Source organism: Hyperolius riggenbachi, chromosome 9, assembly GCF_040937935.1.
Source record: "Hyperolius riggenbachi isolate aHypRig1 chromosome 9, aHypRig1.pri, whole genome shotgun sequence".
Lineage (NCBI taxonomy): Eukaryota > Metazoa > Chordata > Amphibia > Anura > Hyperoliidae > Hyperolius > Hyperolius riggenbachi.
In genome coordinates, this window is record NC_090654.1 from 52,671,205 (window position 1) to 52,691,749 (window position 20,545).

The 20,545-nt window shown below is 45.0% G+C and overlaps 1 protein-coding gene across 2 annotated transcripts in view; it reads left to right on the forward strand.

The window, feature by feature from the left end:
- PLXND1 (plexin D1) overlaps positions 1-20,545 on the forward strand; it is a 211,101-nt gene that overhangs the window by 42,902 nt on the left and 147,654 nt on the right. Inside the window, exon 1 of one of the 2 annotated variants that reach the window (XM_068252760.1) lies at positions 7,517-7,629. The exons of the other annotated variant lie outside the window; for it this stretch is intronic. Coding sequence (XP_068108861.1) covers positions 7,561-7,629 — 69 coding nt within the window. The 5' untranslated portion in view covers positions 7,517-7,560. Of the gene's footprint in view, positions 1-7,516; positions 7,630-20,545 lie in introns of those variants that run through there. 2 annotated transcript variants of the gene reach the window in all.

Sequence of the window (20,545 nt, forward strand, 5' to 3'; positions counted from 1 at the left end):
CTGCCAGAGGACAGGTCAATAGATCACAAGACTGCTCTGAAAAAATCATTTAGAATGCTGAGTAGTGTGTAAACTGCAAATATTAGAGAATCATGCAATGTTATAAAACACACTATATAACTGAAAATAAAAATATGAGAATATTTTCTTTGCTACTAATCTTCTAGTAATTATCCGTACTACACAACCAATTCATTATATCATGTTTTTTTTTTCGCTTCAGTGTCTCTTTAACTGATTCCCGATTATGAAAGCACAAAGCAGATTTGCCATATCCTACAGATGCAAACGCAATTCAGAGACTGAGCCCCACCTTCCTCCAGCCTCCTCTTGTCGTCTAAAATAAATGCGTGTCAGAGCGACTGTTTACACCTTGCTCCTAACATCACTCAGTTTTCCTGTCACTGGAAACACAACTAGCTGACTAACCAATTTACACACGCCGCTGCCCGGGGGGATTCTCACCTTTGCTTAATTAACACAGTGGTGTTGGGATGAAGCCCTCACATGGGGCTCATCCTCATGGGACTCGATACAGCAGATCCCCAGACAGCCTCTCGGGCCATCGATCATTCTGAGAAAACTATAGATGGTAATCGATTGGATGGGAATGCCAAGTAAGACGTAAAAGTGTACAATGGCTCATTTGTCTGTCCTCATTCACACTCAGGGCTTGTTTCCACTATTGCGACGCGATTCGCCGGCATTCCGACGCTTGTAAAAACGCATGCGGATGCGTTTCTGCATGCGTTTTTACCCACGATTTCGCATGGGAGGGTGCCATGCGAAATTAACCATGACACTGCCAGGGCAAAATAACATTGGAAAAGGTGCGAAATCGCACGCGAATCGCGGGTAAAAACGCATGTAAAAAACGCATGCGTTTTTACTATTAAATACATTTGCGGCGATTCGCACGGATTCCCGACGCAGGCTAAATCGTTGCCTCTTTTGTGCGTTTTTTCTCCGCAACAAAAAACGCACAACGCCACCGCAGGAGTGGAAACAGCACCATCCACTCACATTACATGTGCGAATCCGCATGCGTTAGACGCATGCGGATTCGCGTTAGTGGGAACGAGCCCTAAGAGCTCGTTCACAGTTCACATTAGGGGCGTTTTTGCCCTTTTTTCCAGCGTAGGCGATTTTCAAAATCGCCCACAAAATGCTTGTGCAATGAATCTCTATGAGAAGGTTCATATCAGCGTGTTTCGCAAAGCTGTGTCTGTGCCATTTTTGGGGCGTTGTTGCTATAATGGAAGGTAAAGGAAGAGCGCTAAATGCTCACAAAACCGCTTTATGCGGTGATTGCGTGCGCGTTTTTTAGAATAAATACTTTGTATTTATCCTTTTACGGGTTTAAAGAGTTCACTTCCTGAATTGCGTCAGGGAGTGAATGACAAAACTGCACTGGAAAACTTTAGAAAAGCGATTTTACCAAAAACGCAGTGCGCAGTGGAGTGCCGGGAGTGGAAAGAAAACACCACGGCACAAAATCTCAAAACGCTTGCATTTGCGATTACGATTTTAGATGTGAACGAGGCCTCAGACTGTGTCACTTTATATACAGTGTGACGTGTTCAACCAATGGATATTTACTACCACGTGCGATCGCTTTCATGTAAAACCTAAAGACCCATATCCACTAAGTGATTTTTTTTTTTAACGATTTTGTCTTGTAAATGATTTTATATGGTGCAACATTAACAAAAATTTGTTAAACTATGTTTCATGACGCACGCCACCCGCGACGATCATTCGTTTTTGAATGACCACCACGCTCGATTAAGTCATGGAGGATCACTCCGATCCTTATTGACTTTGCGGATTTTGCCGTGATCCTGTAAACAATCATTTACTCGATCGTTCATTTCCGTTACCACAAATGCCGCTTGCAGATGGATCGGGTAACGAACGTTTGTCGCCAGAGATCCCCAATCCATCTGGCTGTGATCTGCCGGTGGGTAGTTAGCTTAAAGCGGAACTGAAATAAACTAAAAAAAATACGAGTTTCACTTACCTGGGGCTTCTGCCAGCCTCCTGCATCCGACCTGTGCTCACACGTCCTGGACTGATCCTCCGTTCCCCCACCGCGGCTAACTTTTCTTCATGCAGTGGAAGCTGACTTCTAAATCAACCACCATTGCGCCCTGGCCACGTATATCCCCGTATGCGTTCCCGTAGCCAGGAGCGTCCTGCGCAGGCGTAGTAGCGCACTCAAACTGAGCTAAGAGTGAGTGGCTGCGTGGACACAGGTCGGCTACAGCGGGCTGGCAGAAGCCCCAAGTAAGTAAAACTCTTATTTTTTTAGTTTATTTCAGTTCCGCTTTAACTAATGTAGTTTAGTAATGTCTGAAATGTTCTGCAGTGCTTTACAGAGTACATAGTCATGTCACTTTCTGTCCTCAGATCCCTATTGAATGAGTTCTTTCACCTACCATAGTCATAGTTTAATGTCCTACCATATTATTATTATGTATTTATATAGCACTAACATCTTCTGCAGCACATTCCAGAGTACATAGTCATGTCACTGACTGTCCTCAGAGGAGCTCACAATCTATTTCCTACCATTGTCATAATCTAATGTCCTACCATATTTTATTATTATGTATTTAAGTAGCATGGACATCTTCTGCAGCGCTTTACAGAGTACACTATCTGTCATTGCCTTATGTTCCTTTCTGAGTCGAAGGGCATTTTTTGTGGGGGGGACCAATTACCTCTGTATGTTTTTGGGACGTGAGAGTAAACCGTAGTACCCAGAGGAAACCCACGCAAACATGGGGAGACCATACAAACTCCATGCATATAGTGTTTTGCCTCAGATTAAAATTTAGGACCCATCACTGCAAGGCAGGAGTGCTACCATACACCACCATACTGCCCACTTATGTACTGTTCACCCCACACCTCTCAGGGCCCGTTTCCACTTGCGCGGAAACCGGGCCGAATCCGCAGAGTTTCCCCACAGGCAAATCGCGCGGGGAAACTCTGCCATAGAGAACAATGGCACCGCCGGCCGAATCGCTTTCCTTAGCAATTCGGCCGGCATTTCCATCCAAATCTGTGCAAATCCCATGAGCCGTGTATGACACGGCTCATGGGATTCGTCAGCGTAACCGCAGATCCGGAAGTGCCGCCACGCGTCTCGCAAATGCGTGCGGCTGCAGTAGAAACGTCCCTCATACAAAATCAGAATAAAATCTGACCTCTTCCTTGATTAGGTATAATTTTGTTTACTATTCACTATGTTGTGGGCCCCTTTTGCTGCTGTATGTAAATGAGGTCACACCATTTCCGCTGCTTCTCATACGTCTGCACTATTTAGGTGATATGTTTTTCGCGGGAATTCTGTAACACTTCACAATGAAAAGGGGAGAGATTGTCAAGAAAAGACCGCTGTGTGAATCTGTAGATCTGCAGGCTGGGGAGATTTACCACATCTGCTGACAGAGAGTGTGACGACTGATTGATCAAGGCAGGTGCAGAGAGGACTGACTGAAGCCAAAGTGACTGCTGCCTGGAAACTGCTTGTTGCTGCCTGGAAACTGCTTGTTGCTGCCTGGTAACTGCTCACTGCTGACTGATAACTGCTTGCTGAGCATACAGCTCAAGAGTCAGTGGAAAAGAGGCCTAAGGCCCCATTCACACTTATAAAACGCCGGTGATTTTTGCCGGCGTTTTGCAGGAGTGATTTTTCTGCGATTTCACGTGGAAAAAATCACTGAACACAGCGGCGATTTTGCCGCGATTGCATTTAGCACTTCTATAGCACTGAAACGCGATCGCCGGGAAATCGCCTGAAAATGGTGCAGGCGACGCGTTTGCGTTTTGTGTTTTTGGCCCCTTTTGGGCGATTTGCAGCGAATAGCGCAAATCGCCCAAGTAAGAACGGGCCCATAGGGTTTCATTACACTAGCGCTTTTAAAAAGCGCTAGCGTTTGAATGGGCCCTTAGTGTGTGATTCAGGCACTGCTGCCAAAGAGATTAGCAGGACTGCCAGAAGCAGGAAATTTGAACGCCCGCTAGTGGCAGAAGTTTTGGCGCCCCTTTAGAGGCCCATTGTAATTATCAGCAAGGAGGGGAAATTTGGGTGCCCACTGCTCCCAATAAATATTGGGAGTTCAGGCCCTGGCATCCGATATTTATCCCCTCCTTGCTGATAATTACAATAGGCCCTCATGGTGTCACCCAAAATGTTGTTTGTATACCGGCGGCGGGGACGGTTAAGGTCAGGCATGGGGGGGGGAGCGTTTGCAGCTGCGTAGACGCTCAAGGTTATGGGTGGGTGGGGGTTGTGTGGACGTTTAAAGTAAGGCATGTGGGGGAGGGGGGTTGCTGCTATGAGGTTCTCTAGTGTAGGTTTTTCAGTAATAACATTTAGGCCTGGAACCCACTACAAATTGCAAATCGCTTTTAATTAGCGTTTTGTAAGCAATTTCATGAGTTTCCCCGTGATTTTGGTAGCGATTTTAAAAAGTGTAAGCTTTTTGCCGGCGATTGTGATAGCGATTTGCGATTAGCGTTTTTAATTCTGATTGGTCCTTTCTAATTATTTAAATTTTTGTTGCAGTTTGCAGTTATTTAAAACCACACAGAAATCGCTATGTGTAGCGATTCATGAGCGAATTGCTAATGCTTCAATACTTTACATTGAAGCGCAAATGCTCCCAAAATGCTGCATGTCCTGCGATTTTGCTAACCGCAATCACAACTGTGGAATTTGTTACATTTATTGACAGAGCGTTTAGGGCCCATTCACACTTGCTGATCGCAAAACGCTTTTGCTAGCGTTTTGCTATGGCGATTTTTCGCGATTAACACTTGACCAATTTGCACTGAAAAGCGATTGCCAGGAAATCGCCTGAAAATGGTGCAGACTACGCATTTGCATTTACCGTTTTTGGGCGATTTGCGGCGATTAGCGCAAATCGCCCAAGTAAGAAAGGGCCATAGGGTTTCATTGCACTAGCGCTTTCAAAAGCGCTAGCGTTTGAGTGTTTTGCTGAAATCGCCGGCAAAGCGCTCAAGTGTGAATGGGCCCTTAGGGAAATTGCTAGCAATTTAAAGCGCTCCCTAAACGCTCAAAAAAGCGCTCTAGTGTGTTCCAGCCCTCATTCTGATTAGACGCTATAGGTTAGTGTACGGTGGACACTGTCTTTGCACTGCCCTTCTCAGTGCTAGTGGGCTGTGTTTCCTTCTGCCCTCTGATTTTCCTGCTGTCTAGGCCAAGTCCGGCAATTGTCAACCTATTTTCCTGAGCACCCACGATGCACTGCAGCGTAGCAGCGAGAGGGTTAATGACCACGGAGGTTTATAAAATGAAGCCCCTTGCGAAGCTTGGCCTTTATATTCCAGCGCTTGGCTGTGACACTTTACTACGGGATTCATGTGGACGGAGGCTGTCGCCACATCGCTGCCTGTCAGCACCTCCCATAATCCCACTTCAATTGCTTTGAAAACACAAGTGGCGAGAGCAGCCCTGGGACCAGGGTGATGATGAATTCGCTTAGCGTAGAGATCAGATTCGGTGGGCCGTCCCAGTAGCGGTCACATGAGATTGGGACAAGACAAGGGCAGCGCTAGTTTCAGGTTCCTCTCCAGAGGTTTATAGGGCAGGCTGAAAACCTCCATCGCAACATGACTGCCTAATGGAAGGCCCAGGCCCATAACTGGCACATCTGTTACCGGTTATGTAACCGGCTAACCCAAATTACAGACTTCCAGGCTTTCTTAATAAGGTGTAGTTGGCAACACTATATAATTATTTCCAGAGATACTTTGATATTCAGCCAGGGAATCCCCATCAGTCATCTATGATAGTGGTTCAGAGGGCCTCGGATCGCAGTGACCTTTGTTATATCTTTTGTTTAAAGCTAATGGGAACTGAAAAAAACAAACAGATATTTACTTAAGGAGAGGGAAGGGTCCTATAGAGGCCTTTCCGTTACTAACAGTCCCCGCGTTCCAGCGCCGTCACCGCCGTTGGAACGCACACCCCCCCCCCCCCCCCCCCGTGGAAGGCTCTGGAAGTATTCAGGAGTGCTCTTGAAGACGAATGACTGTACTGCGCATACGTGAGTGAGCGTGCTACTGCAGGCGGAGTACGGAACTTCGAAAGACTTCTGAAGCCTCCTGCGGCGGCAGAAAGCAGTGTTCGAGCAATAGGTCGGATACTGCTACCGGGAGTGACATCGATTGGAACGAGGGGACCATGAGAGGAGTGGGAAGGCTCTGTAAGACCCAGAGCCTTCCCTCTCCATAGGTAAGTATCTGTTTGTTTGTTTTTTCTTTGGTTCCCATTAGCTTTAAAGGACATCCGAGCAGGGCTGTGGAGTCAGAGTTGGAGTCGGGGCAATTTTGGGCACCCGGTGTTGGAGTCGTTGATTTCATAAACTGAGGAGTCGGATGATTTTTGTACAAAATCCACAGCCCTGTTAAGTATTAGACTAAGGAGTCAGAGTTTTGGGTACCTAGAGTCAGAGTTGTGGTTTCATAAAGTCGGAGTTGGAGTCGGAAGATTTTTGTACCAACTCCACAGCCCTGCATCCAAGATGACATGTGACATAATGAGATAGACATGTGTATGTACAGTGCCAGACACAGTAATACCTATGTTGTGTTCCTTTTTTAAGGAGGATAGATACAATTGTTTATCTCATTAGTTTATTTTCACCTTGTATGTCCTTTAAGTCTACAAACGTTTTATGCGTATGTAAACACATTTAATAGAAGTTGCATCTATTATAAATATGAGCCTGATAAGAATTTTCAGCTTGACTGCTGGCAAATTAGTTATAGCTGAGTAAGCATTATGAGGCTTTCTGGTTTACTCTGCTAGGATTGTAGAGGAAGTTTGTGACCCTCCTGTGCTGTGACAGTCAGTGTGCTTGCTCAGCTGCATCCTAGTAGTCTAAAAAAGTCGAAAAAGTACAATGCCTGCAGCCATTTTGTTTGCTTTTATGCTGTGCCATGACAGAGCTCCTAGCCTTCTGTAGTGTCATATGGGTGGGGGTGTGGCCCTTACTGCCACACACCTTACTCCACCAAACCCTTCCTATTGAGGCGTGGCCTAGAAAGGCCTCGGGGTTTAAACCATATGGTTTAAACCCCGAGGCCTTTCCAGGCCACGCCTCAATAGTGGCCTCCCTCCAGGAATTTGTTGGTTGGGTCCCTCCGTCACAGTATTTATCTGTCATGTGACAGGGTCGGAAGCTGTATGGCTGTATAGCGCTTGCACAAAAGAGGACCTGTCCCACCGCCAGAAGCAGGTAATGTATAATGCTCCGTTGTTGCTCTGCCCAATGTACAGGAGCTACAAGGACTGTCTACCACAGGGATTGGGACTTGAGAATTCAGGCCCAAGTGCTGTACCGAAGTCTCGCTAGCCTGTATGCTGGTTGCTATGGAGTGTGGAGGAGGGACGATGCACGGCAGAGAGGGAGTGGTCTTGTTCTGTGATTGGTCAAGATGGTTCAACACTCCAGATCTCTAGCCTATGCATCTCAGCAGCCACACCCATGCTCGATAGGCTGCCTCTGCCAAGCAGTATGTAGCATGTGTATGAAGCCACAATCGCCTACACTTGTGAAAAGAACCCCCGGCAGCCAACATAAGAGATCACAGGTCAGTTATAAATTGCCCAGGGACTGAGTGCCATTCAATTGCTGGATAATGCAGCCCAGTGTCCACAGTAATAACTGCAGTGTGTGCAGGTGGGTGACAGGTGGTGAGCTTACTGTGCAGTGATTGGATGCTGCATTTAGCTTCTGACAGATGGCTGCATCCTGCTCCTATATACATAGATGCGGCAGACCACCAGCAGTCCCAACGTTCTCCAGCTGCCTGCAGTTCCCCAGCACCTTCACAGGTGGTTATCCCACCACTAGAAACCAACTGTGGGAATTGACCCTAAAAATTGCTCTAAAAATGGTACAGGCAGCACCGGTAAACAAAACGCAGTTGCTCAGTGTGAACCGGCCCTAAAGGTGGCCATACACAGTCCAATTTTTCCAATCAAAATCATCCAATTGTTTTGGATTGCTCAAATAGAATTTTCCACCATGTTCAGTTACTTATTTTATAAAATGTCCTACACAATCTAGGAAAGAGTTGTTAAGTGGAATACATTTCTCATTTTATCATTTTTCGATCGGTTCGATCATTTTATCAAATAAGGGTGAAAATAGAACGGCTTGGTTGTAATGTGTATGGACATTTTTATGACACACACTGGTCTGTGATCACATGACTGCCAGTTCTTAAAGAGAATCTGTATTGTTAAAATCGCACAAAAGTAAACATACCAGTGCGTTAGGGGACATCTCCTATTACCCTCTGTCACAATTTCGCCGCTCCCAGCCGCATTAAAAGTGGTTAAAAACAGTTTTAAAAAGTTTGTTTATAAACAAACAAAATGGCCACCAAAACAGGAAGTAGATTGATGTACAGTATGTCCACACATAGAAAATACATCCATACACAAGCAGGCTGTATACACCCTTCCTTTTGAATCTCAAGATTTGTGTGTTTCTTTCCCCCTGCATCTATCTTCCACTGCAGTGTCAGGCTGTTTCTTCCTGCAGAGTGCAGACAGCTCTGCCTGTATGTAATTCCTCAGTATGTGAAAGCCCAGCCAGCTCAGAGGAGGATTTATCCAGCTTGTAAAAGATAAGAGAGAAGCTGCCCTAATCTAAATAATACACAGGCAGTGTGCAGAGAGGGGCCAGGAGGGGGGAGATGCATCACAGAACCACAACACTGAAGAACTTGGCAGCCTTCCAGACACAGGCCGACAAGTCTGACAAGAGAGAGATAAGTTGATTTATTACAGAGATGGTGATAGTAGAACGTGCTGCAGTAAGCCAGAGGACATTAGAATAGCTTTTGGAACTTGTAGGATGATAAAAAACAGGATGCAATTTTCGTTACAGAGTCTCTTTAAGAGAAAATAGTTCTACGTTCTTCTTAAAGATCTGTCTGTTGCACATGCCCGGGCCCATTCTCTTTCCCCCTTGATCCGACTTCCTTGGCCGGGATGCCCAATTTAAGTCCTTGTGAAATGCCGCGGCACAGAACGCTTTGGACAATAGGAGCGCGATCGAGGCACACAGATGGGGCTGTGCATGCGCTGTAGCCGCAACCAGATTTCTTTCGGAGCGGACATCGGCACCGTAGAGAGCATAAGAACTACAGCGAGGGACCTGATATGCTGCAGAGGGCTGGAAGAAGCCCCAGGTAAGTAAATCTGAACGCTCTCTGGTATCCCTTTTTAGGGCTCGTTTACACTACATACGAATACACAGCGTTTTCACAGCTGGACAGGGGAACGCTGCCTATTCAGACTCCAGCATGCAGTCTGAATTGGAGGCTGGTGCAATTCTGGACGGCATGCTGCAGTTTTCCGTGCATGGCAGAACTATAGCAATTCGGTTGCGGCTTCGCAGAGGCACAGGTGCAGTGTCCGATACGGAAACAGACGCGGTACCCAGGGGAAATAGGCCTTAAAGAGAACCCGAGGTGGTTTTTGGGGCAGATGGGACACAGGCATATTCTCTGCCTCATGACATGCCTCTGTGTCCACACACCACTGCTCTCTGTCCTTCCACCGCCGTGCTATAGCCCCCTGAGATTAGCGATATCTCGGAGGTAAACATAGGGGAGAGGGATTTCCTGTTTAAAACTCCCGCTGGGGGCGTTCCTACAGGGTCTTCAGAGCTGCCATTGAGCAGCTCTCTCTCCCTAGCCACGCCTCCTGCCGCTCCCTCGCTTCCGTGTGCTGGTGAGAAAATCAATCTCTCTTTCCAGCTCCCAGAGGTCATGAAAGTGAAAGTGGGCCACAAGAGCAGCGTTTTTTGAGGCTACTTGATCCGCTCAGCCCCCCGGATCAAGAAGCCTTTTTTATTTTATTTTATAAACCCACCTTGGGCTCTCTTTAAAGCGGGAGTGTCACCATAAAAATCAAATTTCAACAGCAACTGGTCTGACTGTATTAAGTGATAAAGATGCTAATCCTGCATTCAAAACTTTTTCTGCTGTTATGATTTAGCGTTATCACGTACTTAAGGAGCACTGGCCCTTTAGTAGTCAGTGCCAAACAGCTGCATGCTGGGGGTTCTTTTTATCTATAATACATTCCTCCTCTTTCCTTGATTTCCCTGCCTAGCTGCTTATCAGAAACACCCTCTGATCACTTGTGTTTACAAGCAAGGCTGAGGTGACTCAGTGATTGGAGGAGAAAAAAAACAAGTTAAGGGAAGACGGACATCAGTATTTAGCCTCAGCTGTGGGCAAAAGACATGGCCCCGACCAGGAATAGAATTCTCGTCATTTACTATAAAAAAAAAAAATTATCTCAAATAAATGTGTGGACAGTACAATACATGTGTTATGTAAGTAGATCAAGTATTTATCTACATATATATATATATATATATATATATATATATATATATATATATATATATATATATATGTTTTTTTCCCTGGCATAGTATGGCTGATCCTAATGCTTTTAAAGAGACTCCGTAACAAAAATTGCATCCTGTTTTTTTTATCATCCTACAAGTTCCAAAAGCTATTCTAATGTGTTCTGGCTTACTGCAGCACTTTATACTATCACAGTCTCTGTAATAAATCAATGTATCTTTCCCCTGTCAGACTTGTCGGCCTGTGTCTGGAAGGCTGCCAAGTTCTTCAGTGTTGTGGTTCTGCTATGAACTCCCCCTTCCAGGCCCCTCTATGCACACTGCCTGTGTATTATTTAGATTAGGGCAGCTTCTCTCTTATCTTTTACAAGCTGGATAAATCGTCCTCTGAGCTGGCTGGGCTTTCACATACTGAGGAATTACAGACAAAGGCAAAGCTGTTTGCAGGAAGAAACGCGCAGCCTGAAACTTCAGTGCATGAGAACTGCAGGGGGAAAGAAACACACAAATGATCTCTTGAGATTCAAAAGGAAGGGTGTATACAGCCTGCTTGTGTATGGATGTATTTTCTATGTGTGGACATACTGTACATCAACCTACTTCCTGTTTTGGTAGCCATTTTGTTTGTTTATAAACAAACTTTTTAAAACTGTTTTAAACCACTTTCAATGTGGCGAGGAGCGGCGAAATTGTGACAGAGGGTAATAGGAGATGTCCCCTAACGCACTGGTATGTTTACTTTTGTGCGATTTTAACAATACAGATTCTCTTTAAGACACAGACATAATAAAATAGATCTGTCTGCAATAGTGGATGCAGAGATTGCAACCGAACCGGGGCCCTTGGGCCCTGAGGAGCCCTCCCTCAACTGCAGTTTTAGCTCTTTTTTTGGTCCTGTGCTGATGATAATAATTACTCCTATATATACTTTGAATAGTAGTTATCATTAACAAACTGCTCCCCATCCCCTTCTTGCACCTCTGACACTGTGGCTGTCCTTGGCAGGTTTTAAAGCGCCGTATCAATTGTGATGTATGGAGTGCTTGGGGAGGGGCTCAATGCAAAACTTGCACCAGGGGTTATAGCTCCTTAGCTACGCCACTGCTGACATAAAAGCAATTGGAAGCGGGAAAAAAGGGCGCAGGCAGCTAGTGGACAAAAAGGGCGCCGCCATTCACTCTCATAATAAATAACGTTTAATGGGCGCCGAGCAGGAAAAAAGGGCGTCGGAGATAAATAACGTTTACAAACGGCGCCCGGAGATTTTTAATGATTTATAACTGTGCTTGTGGTGATTTACGTTTATAAAATGCACCCGTGCCGAATAACGTTTATAAAAATACTAAACATATTTATCTTATTGAACTAATTAAAACATTATTTAAAGTTTTATCCCTTACTGTTTGTAAAACATTATTATTCACAAAATAAAGCGATCAGTACGTAACGTAAATTGCAATATATTTTTTGCAGCCACAATTAGTAAAACATTATTATCCACATAATAAAGTGATCAGTAAGGGGGTGGTTAGATTTAGGCACCACCACGGGGGTCTTAGGGTTAGGCACCACTAGGGGGGTCTTAGGTTTAGGCACCACCAGGGGGGTCTTAGGTTTAGGCACCACCAGGGGGGTCTTAGGTTTAGGCACCACCAGGGGGGTCTAGGGGTTAGGGATAGGTACAGGGAGGGTTCTGTGTGAGAGTAGGGTTAAGTATAGTTACAGTACAATATAAACCACCAGGGGGGTGGTTAGGGTTAGGCACCACCAGGGGGGTCTTAGGGTTAGGCACCACCAGGGGGGTCTTAGGTTTAGGCACCACCAGGGGGGTCTAGGGGCAGGGACGGATCTAGAGGGGGGCAGGCGGGTCTCTTGCCCCAGGCGCAGTTTGTTGAATTCTTAAAAAGGCTGCAAAATTTGGATGGGGAATGGCAGTTTAGGCGCCAAAACCTGACCTTTAGGCGCCAAAACTGGATGGGGAATGGCAGTTTAGGTGCCAAAACCTCATCTTTAGGCGCCAAAACCTGACCTTTAGGCGCCAAAACTGGATGGGGAATGGCAGTTTAGGCGCCAAAACCTGACCTTGCCCCAGGCGCAAATTGGTCTAGATCCGTCCCTGTCTAGGGGTTATGGATAGGTACAGGGAGGGTTCTGTGTGAGAGTAGGCTTAGGTATAGTTTTAGTAAAATTTTAGTAATACTTACTAATGTCTTACAACACTTATTACGAACGTAGTTATATTTATATCATCGTTATAAAGAATATTTTCAGATTTTATTATAAGAACAAACCATGAAGGTTATTCACAATAATATACAATTATAACAAACATATATTATCTTTCTTTTAATAAACGTAATTATAAGTTTCACTTTTGAAACAGGGAAGATTAACGTTTTCATAATTGCCGATTTCATAAACATTATTTAATGATTTATAATTTTGTAAAACATTATTTGTAAACGAAATATAGCACACTATTTTTATAAACGCTATTAATGATTAATTATTAATTAGCGTTTACACCCCGCGCCCTTTTTGTCCGGGCGCCCTTTTTGTACGTACGCAAGCAATTGGCTGCTTGGATGGGCAATCAGTACACTGTATCCCCAAAGATTAGGCGCTGTTGAACATACATTCTCATTTGTACTCTGATATTTCAGTTGAAAGTTTGAGTGTGTTTGGCCGGTGAAGGCCTGGCTGTACCCGTACATATGTTAGAGGCTGCCAGGGACGCCTGTCGTTCCTTCATGCCAGGACAGACAGCTGCCTGCTGAGCCTTCATACTTCCACCAAACACAGATGGAACGCATTAACAGACTTGTCAGAATCCGAGATATTTAAGGTAAAGATCTGATTGCGAAGCAGAGTTTCTCATTATGTCTGTTACAGCAGATGTGTATATTTATAAAAGTCTGATTTGTTAAAAAATGGATAGCCAGCAATGTGATTACAGGAACGATTGTGTCAACTTGATCTGTGAGCCCCGATTCCCCCCCCCCCCTTTTTTTGCACACTGTCTAACATTTAGGATAGTTTTAAATAGGAACTGTAACCAAGGATTGAGGATTGAACTTTATCCCAATCAGTAGCTGATATACCCCCTTTCCCATGAGAAATATTTACCTTTTTGTTCATGGGGGGGTCTGTGTGGGTGATATTATGGTGAAACCCCTTCTACAGATCTAGGTCCTGACAGTTTCCTTTCTGTGAATCTTGTTGCATTGTGGGAAATAACATCTGTTTCCATCTGCCAAGCAACCAGTATCTCCCTCTGTGCATGTGTATATCTATAAAAAAAAACAACCATTTAGCCTATCAGATTGTGAGGGGGTGTGGTTATAAGTAATGGCAATTGGTGCTGTCTAGTTGTTTTCTTGTCTGCCAGTAGTAAAGATGACTATGTGCAGGCTCATTGCGGATCAGACAATATAAACAAATTACATGGCGTATATCAATAATTTCTTGATCTCCTACATTTTAACTCCTCACTTTGCAATGTATTGATGTATTTTTTTTTCTCCTTTTTGCTGAAGTTTCTCTTTAAGTCTAACTGGCAGGCTCAGCTGTACGGTATAAATGAGGGCCGTACAGAAATGATGTAGACGGAGACTGGTATCGCGACTTAGGGGAAGGAAAGTTGGCATTGATGGAGGATAGATCCTGAAGTTTGTTTATCCATGGCGTTGTGCCAAAGCGGTGAGCGTTGAGCCAACTATAACGCTGTCTGGGCGCCTACATCGGCGCAACGGCTGAGAAAACACGGAAGGCGATTATCACGGACAGAGATGGACTGCGCGGTCCCTGTGGAAGGAGGACGATTATGCTGCAAATATTCCCAAGTGTTAAGTAGCTGTGTGTAGTCATGCCTCCCCGTCATGTGGAGCTGTTTTTGCTGGTTTGTCTGGCTTTACATGTTGGCAAGAAAACTGTAGACGAGTAAAAGCAGCAACCTGATAATGATTTAACTTGTGTCGAAACCGATCGGCGGCAACACATTCATCAAGGAAATTGGCTTCTGACCAGCGTACGGAGCTCAGTCAGCTGTCATTAGACAGCCAAGTTCAATGGCGAGGGGAGTGCGCACCTACAAGTGATTGAGATCACTGGCGGGTGTCTTTATTTTTAGTGTGGGCCATCTCTGTCACAGCAGTGTGCAATACGCTATCAATTATATAAAAATGGTGATCGGATGTCAGTGTCATTGCGTTTTGTCATTAGCAGTGGAAAATGGCCCTTATAATATTAAAAAAGTGTCCTTGCAATGGGCAGAATGCGATTTTCTCCAGAAAGCTGATGCAGGCCCTCAGATCAGTCACAGGCTGTATCTCACTACTGTGTCAAACCAGGTCTGGCCTCGCTAGGCTGTAAATTCAGTGTAATACTCCCCACAGGGGCTGCAGTGCTTCTCTGGCAGTGTGAGAGGTTAATGGCACATGACACCTGCAGAACGTGACAGAAGACAGTCCCCCCTCACCAGTCACCTGTGCCTAGTGTCAGCAGCGGCTCCCGATAACGTGTGAAGAGCAACGTCAGCCTTCCTGGCAGCCGCCACTGAATCCATCTCGCTGCCTCTGTCCTGACACTAATCTAATGAGGCCTGATAAAAAGGCCTGATAATGCCTCCCTCTATAGCCGGGATCCTGCAGAGTGTCAGCTGGGGGGACCTGTGGCTTCTCACTGCCAGGAGTGCGCATCACTGGCTGCTGCTCGTCACCAGGACACACTGTGGACTAGAGATGACAGGAAAACTTGACTAGTGATTTTTCTGTTCCGCATGAAGAAAAACTACCATGGGCCGAGATGAACGTTTTCCCTGCGCTAATCAGATGCAGAAACTGACGACTAATTACCTGACAGCGGATGAATGAAAACTGCACATATCAGACATTAACCCTCACAATCTGATTAGTCCTGTGCATAGTTCCAGTACTGCTGAGGGGAGTTCACACTTATTATAGAGCAAGGAAAGTACCTAGTCAAATGTCGCTTTACATCTTTACTATTGACTTACCTGAGCCTTACCACTCACCTTCTCATCCCTGCTAGTAGATCACACTGCCACATGCGCAGGTGTATGTCTCAGTCAATGAAGCACATTATACAGAAAGGTATGGCATGCTGTATGAGGAGGGGCTGAAGACACCACAGGGCTTCAACTGCACATTTTACAAGTATAGAAATGGAGACCGAGAGCCCAATATAGTGTAGTATGTTTCAGAAATTGAGCAAAATGAAAATGTAAGTAATATACTTACAAACCCGAGTTACCCGTCAGGTAACCACTGTATACGCAGGTGGGGAGATTAGACCTGTCCCCACTCAGGATTAAGATGTCGCTCTCTGTAGATAGAAGAAAAAGGGGTTTTCACCCTACCACCAAGGGTGGATAGCTTGAAACACGAAGATACAGAGGCGCCAAAAGAGTAAAAGTCAATAAAAAGTTTAAAAAGTGTTCAGGTGACGGTGGTGGACCGGCATCACCCAAAAACAGACTCGATACTGTTGATTGTAGATACAATGATTTATTCATATACTCCTATACAATATCTGCAACGCGTTTCACGGGCAATATCCCGCTTCATCAGGCAATAAAAAAACCGGAGTATCACACAGCGTGGGGTCCAATACGAGCTTGGCACCTCTGTGTTTTGGGTGATGCCGGTCCACCACCGCCGCCTGAACACTTTTTAAACTTTTTATTGACTTTTACTCTTTTGGCGCCTCTGTATCTTCGTGTTGCACATTTTACAAGAACTGTTTATCTGCATTTTCACTATGCCGCGGGGATACCAAATACTTGGGATGTATATTGTGCGTGCGTATGGTTTATTGTTTGTTTGTTTGTTTGTTTTTCACCAGTTGTTCATGGTATCACTTTTTGTTGGGAGATCCATTGGTCATGTAAAGCTGGGCTTTGTTTTACTCTGTTACCTCAGCAACTAAATACAGCAAAGTCCCAGTTATTCAGACCTCAGGCAACTGGAAGTCTCAACTAACTGGCATGCCTGAGTTGGACAACGGGTACAGTACTTTTTGCCAATTGTAGAGTTTTGGGTGCAGTGTAAGCAACTTGCCGATCCTCCAGGTGCCGACTTCTGCAGCTTCCAGCGGCTCCTCTGTGTCCATGTAAAGGTCCCGGCGTGTCTTGTGAACTGCATTGGGTCACATGACACGCCAGAACTCCCACACAGAGGATGCTGAAAAGCCACTGGGAGCTACAGGAAGTGTAAAAGTCAGTGAGCGGAGGATCAGTAAGTTGCTTCTGCTGCACGGTGGGAGGTTAGTGCTATTTTTGGCTGGTTGCTCAAGCAGCCGGCAAGCACACATATGAGGCATCAGGCAATCCCCACCTGTGCTGGGTACTGAGGACTAGAGATGGCCCGAACGGTTCGCCGGCGAATTTTGGTGGTTCGCATTCGCCCACGAATGCGAAGTTTATGGCGGTTCGATTCGCCTCCTATACTACATCATTAGGGTCAACTTTGACCCTCTACATCTCAGTCAGCAGGCACATTATAGCCAATCAGGCTGCACTCCCTCCTGGAGCCCCACCCCCCCCCCTTATAAAAGGCAGGCAGCGTCAGGCATTGGACTCACTCGTGTGCCTGCATTAATTAGAGAAGGGAAAGCTGCTGCAGACTCTCATAGGGAAAGCTTAGTTAGGCTCTTGTAGGCTTCTTAGCTTGCTCCTTGCTGATTCTTATTGCAAAAAAAGCACCCCTCAACAGCTCTTTTGAGAACTAATCTTGTTCTTGTAATCCAATTTGTGTGTGTGTGTCCCACTGACACTTGTGTTGCATAGACAGCCTTGGTAATTCCTATTGTGAGTGCCACTGCCAGGCCCAGCACATTCAGTGACTACCTGTGTGTGTGACAGGTGCATATTGTAATACCCATAACTGCATATACCTACCTGACAGTCACTGTTCTATCATTGAGCTACCACAGCCCGGCGACCATATGGGCTTGAAAAATGCCACGGCCTGCACTCTCGCCATGGTGCGCACCAGTCCAGCATGGCCGTCAAACATTGAAACATGTTTTCCATCACTTTTGTGGCCAGCATAAGTGTTTCTAGTTTTAAAAGTTCGCCTCCCCATTAAAGTCAATTGCAGTTCGCGTAAGTTTGCGCGAATCAAACTTTCGCCGCAGTTCGCGGTTCGCGAACCGAAAATCTGAGGTTCAAGCCATCTTTACTGAGGACTTTGCTGTATATGGGCTTTGGATTCACCTGTGAGTTCTGTAAGTATCCGATCTCAGACAATGGCGCGATCATTGAAATCTGCAATAGGATTTCCTAGAAAACAGACTGAGGAGTTTGGAAGCTGCTACCCTTTCCTGTAACACAGAGATTGCTTCAGCCACTGTCGGGCGCGGCTCCCCATTCATCTCTGCAAGTTATTCACCGATACAGAATAAATGATATATCCCTATAAAGTGCCGTTGTTTCCCGCCACTGGCTGGAGCCAAGAAAGCCGGCCGTGTTTATAAGCCACCATTGATAGTTTGGCATCTCCTCTCGGTGTTACTGGCAGGGTCTGCGCACAGCTGTGGCCTGAGAGGACGGAGAGGGGGTGTCTATAGTGAACGCCTGATAGATTCGCACATCTGGAAACATCTGTGGCTGGAATCCTGGAGAGCGCTGAGTGTGTGTGCGGCCAGCGGCCTAATCCAGCCAGACCAACACTGAGCGCAGCAGCGGGCATACGTCCCTGCCCGATACCCAGCTATGGGAAATCCAGGATAAGCCGCGTCTGAGCTGGGCTTGGAAAAACACTGACACCTAACAAGATTACACATCTTCTCTCATACCTGGCCAACGTGGGTCTCTACGGCAACAGTGCCACTACAAGTGCCAGCATGCCTACCCAAAGAGCCCATATCCAGCAGCAGATGTTAAAATGCCATATCGCTTAAAGGAAACCTGAACCGAGTAAAATTATTTGAATGAATATTGCATACTTACCTCACTGTCAGTTCCTCTCAGAAGCTCCCATTTTCTTCTAACAATGATTCCTTCCAGTGACAAGATTTTGTCAGAACTGAAATATATCAGTGTCTGTCAGTTATATCACAGTTGCTGTCAGAGCTGAAAGGACAACTGATGTGCAAGGTAATGTCCTTTTTTTCCCTATGACTCAAGTGGGCAATGTTACAGTTTAACACTATACTGACCAGGAAGCTGTTATGGGGCAATGGCCATTTTTAAAATGGAGGCACAGAGAATTCCATTGATCACAGTGGACAGACAGGACCCACAGATGAGAAAGAGACGGAGGCATAGACTACATGGGAGGTAAGTATGACGTGGGTATGTTAATTTTGACTTTTAATTTTCAGTTCAGGTTGTTTTTTTTAATAAGCTGAGTGCCAAACTGTTATATTTTTGCATCTTGAGCTAGATTTCTAAAAATTCTTAAAAAATTGACATGATCTGAAGTAGAGAGGTTGAAGAATCTAATAGTAGGCTCTGTGGGCGGGGCTGCCGCTTAGTTCTGTATTATTACAGATGAGGGGGAATTAGATAGGCTAAACTCTCTAAATACATACAGGGTACATTTCTCTGTTTTCCTTCTGTCCTGTGCAAGAGATCAGGTCCACTTGAATGCTGAAATTTCTAATTCCCCTTCATCTGTCACCTCTCAGCAGTGTTAGCTGGCTGCCTCGACAGAGCAGCTAATTTGTGAACACATGATGTTAACCCTTTGTCTGCTTCCATGAAAGCAGGAAATGGACACACTGCAGATTTATTGCAAGATTTGTATCAGCTGTAACAAAGAAATGTTTTTATTTAAAGGTTATTATGCTGCTGCTTATCTTTTACAGCAGAGAGGAAGATCTAAATTCAGGACCGCTTTACTACAAAGCTATTGAACCACAGCGCTGCTCTGTTCCATGCAGTGCAGCGCTATAGACCATAGATCTAACTCCGCTTCTGGCCCACCACCGATCGATATCTATCGACTAATTCAATTAGAGTGATCAAATCTGCCAGAAAATCGATGGGCTATATCGATAACTGTATGGGCACCTTAAAGGACCATTCCACTATCGCAAAAAAAAGATGGAAATTTAGAATACATACAGTACATATAAAATGTACATTTCTCCCAGAGTCAAATGCATCATAAATTATTTTTCTCCTGCGTTGCTGTCACTTACAGTAGGTAATAAAAAGCTGACCGATCTGACATGTTTTGGACTAGTTCATCTCCTCAGGGGGGATTCCCAGTATTACTTTTATTTCTTCACAAAAGCACTCCCTGGAAAAAGGATCTATGCAAAAATGTCAGCCGGCTTTCCAACTCGTTTTCACACTATTTTTGGCATTTGGACTGAGCAACTGCAACTCAGAAAGTGCTTTTGTAAATAAATAAAACTGAGAATTTCCCATGAGGAGCTGGATTTGTCGAAAACGAAAAAGATTTTCACTGCCCACTGTAAGGGACGGCCACATAGGAAAAAGAGTAATTTATAGTGCATTTCACTGTTGGAGAAATTGTTTTACAATTGTCATGATAGTTGTCCTTAAAGCAAACCTGAACTGAAAATGAAGTCAAAATAAACATACACATGTCATACTTACCTCCCACAAAGTCTACTCCTCAATCTCTTTCTCCTCCTGCGTCCTGTTTGTGCACTGTGATTGAAGGTATTCTCAGTCCTCCATTTTAAAAAATGGTGATGACACCGTAACAGCTTGAGCATTTGGAAGACATGGACATTACCTTGCACGTCAGTTGCCCTGTCAGTTATAACTGACAGCAAACTGATATATAACTGACAGAAACTGATATATTTCACTTCTGACCAAATGTTGTCAGAACTGGAAGGAATCGTTTGAAGAAGCAAATGGTGAGCTTCTGAGAGGAACTGATGGGGAGGTTAGTATGTAATGTTCATTTGCAGCTACGTCATGTGTTTATTTTAAATAATTGTGCCCAGTTCAGGTTCACGTGAAAGTAATGCTGTTTAACCACAACTATGGCTGTTGGTGGTGGATTACATGGAACAAGGATAGATACAGAATGTCTGTCAGATCTACAGACTACAGATACAGCAGCGCTGGTGTACATGCGGGTAAAGGGACAGCAACTGTAACTAATAAGCAG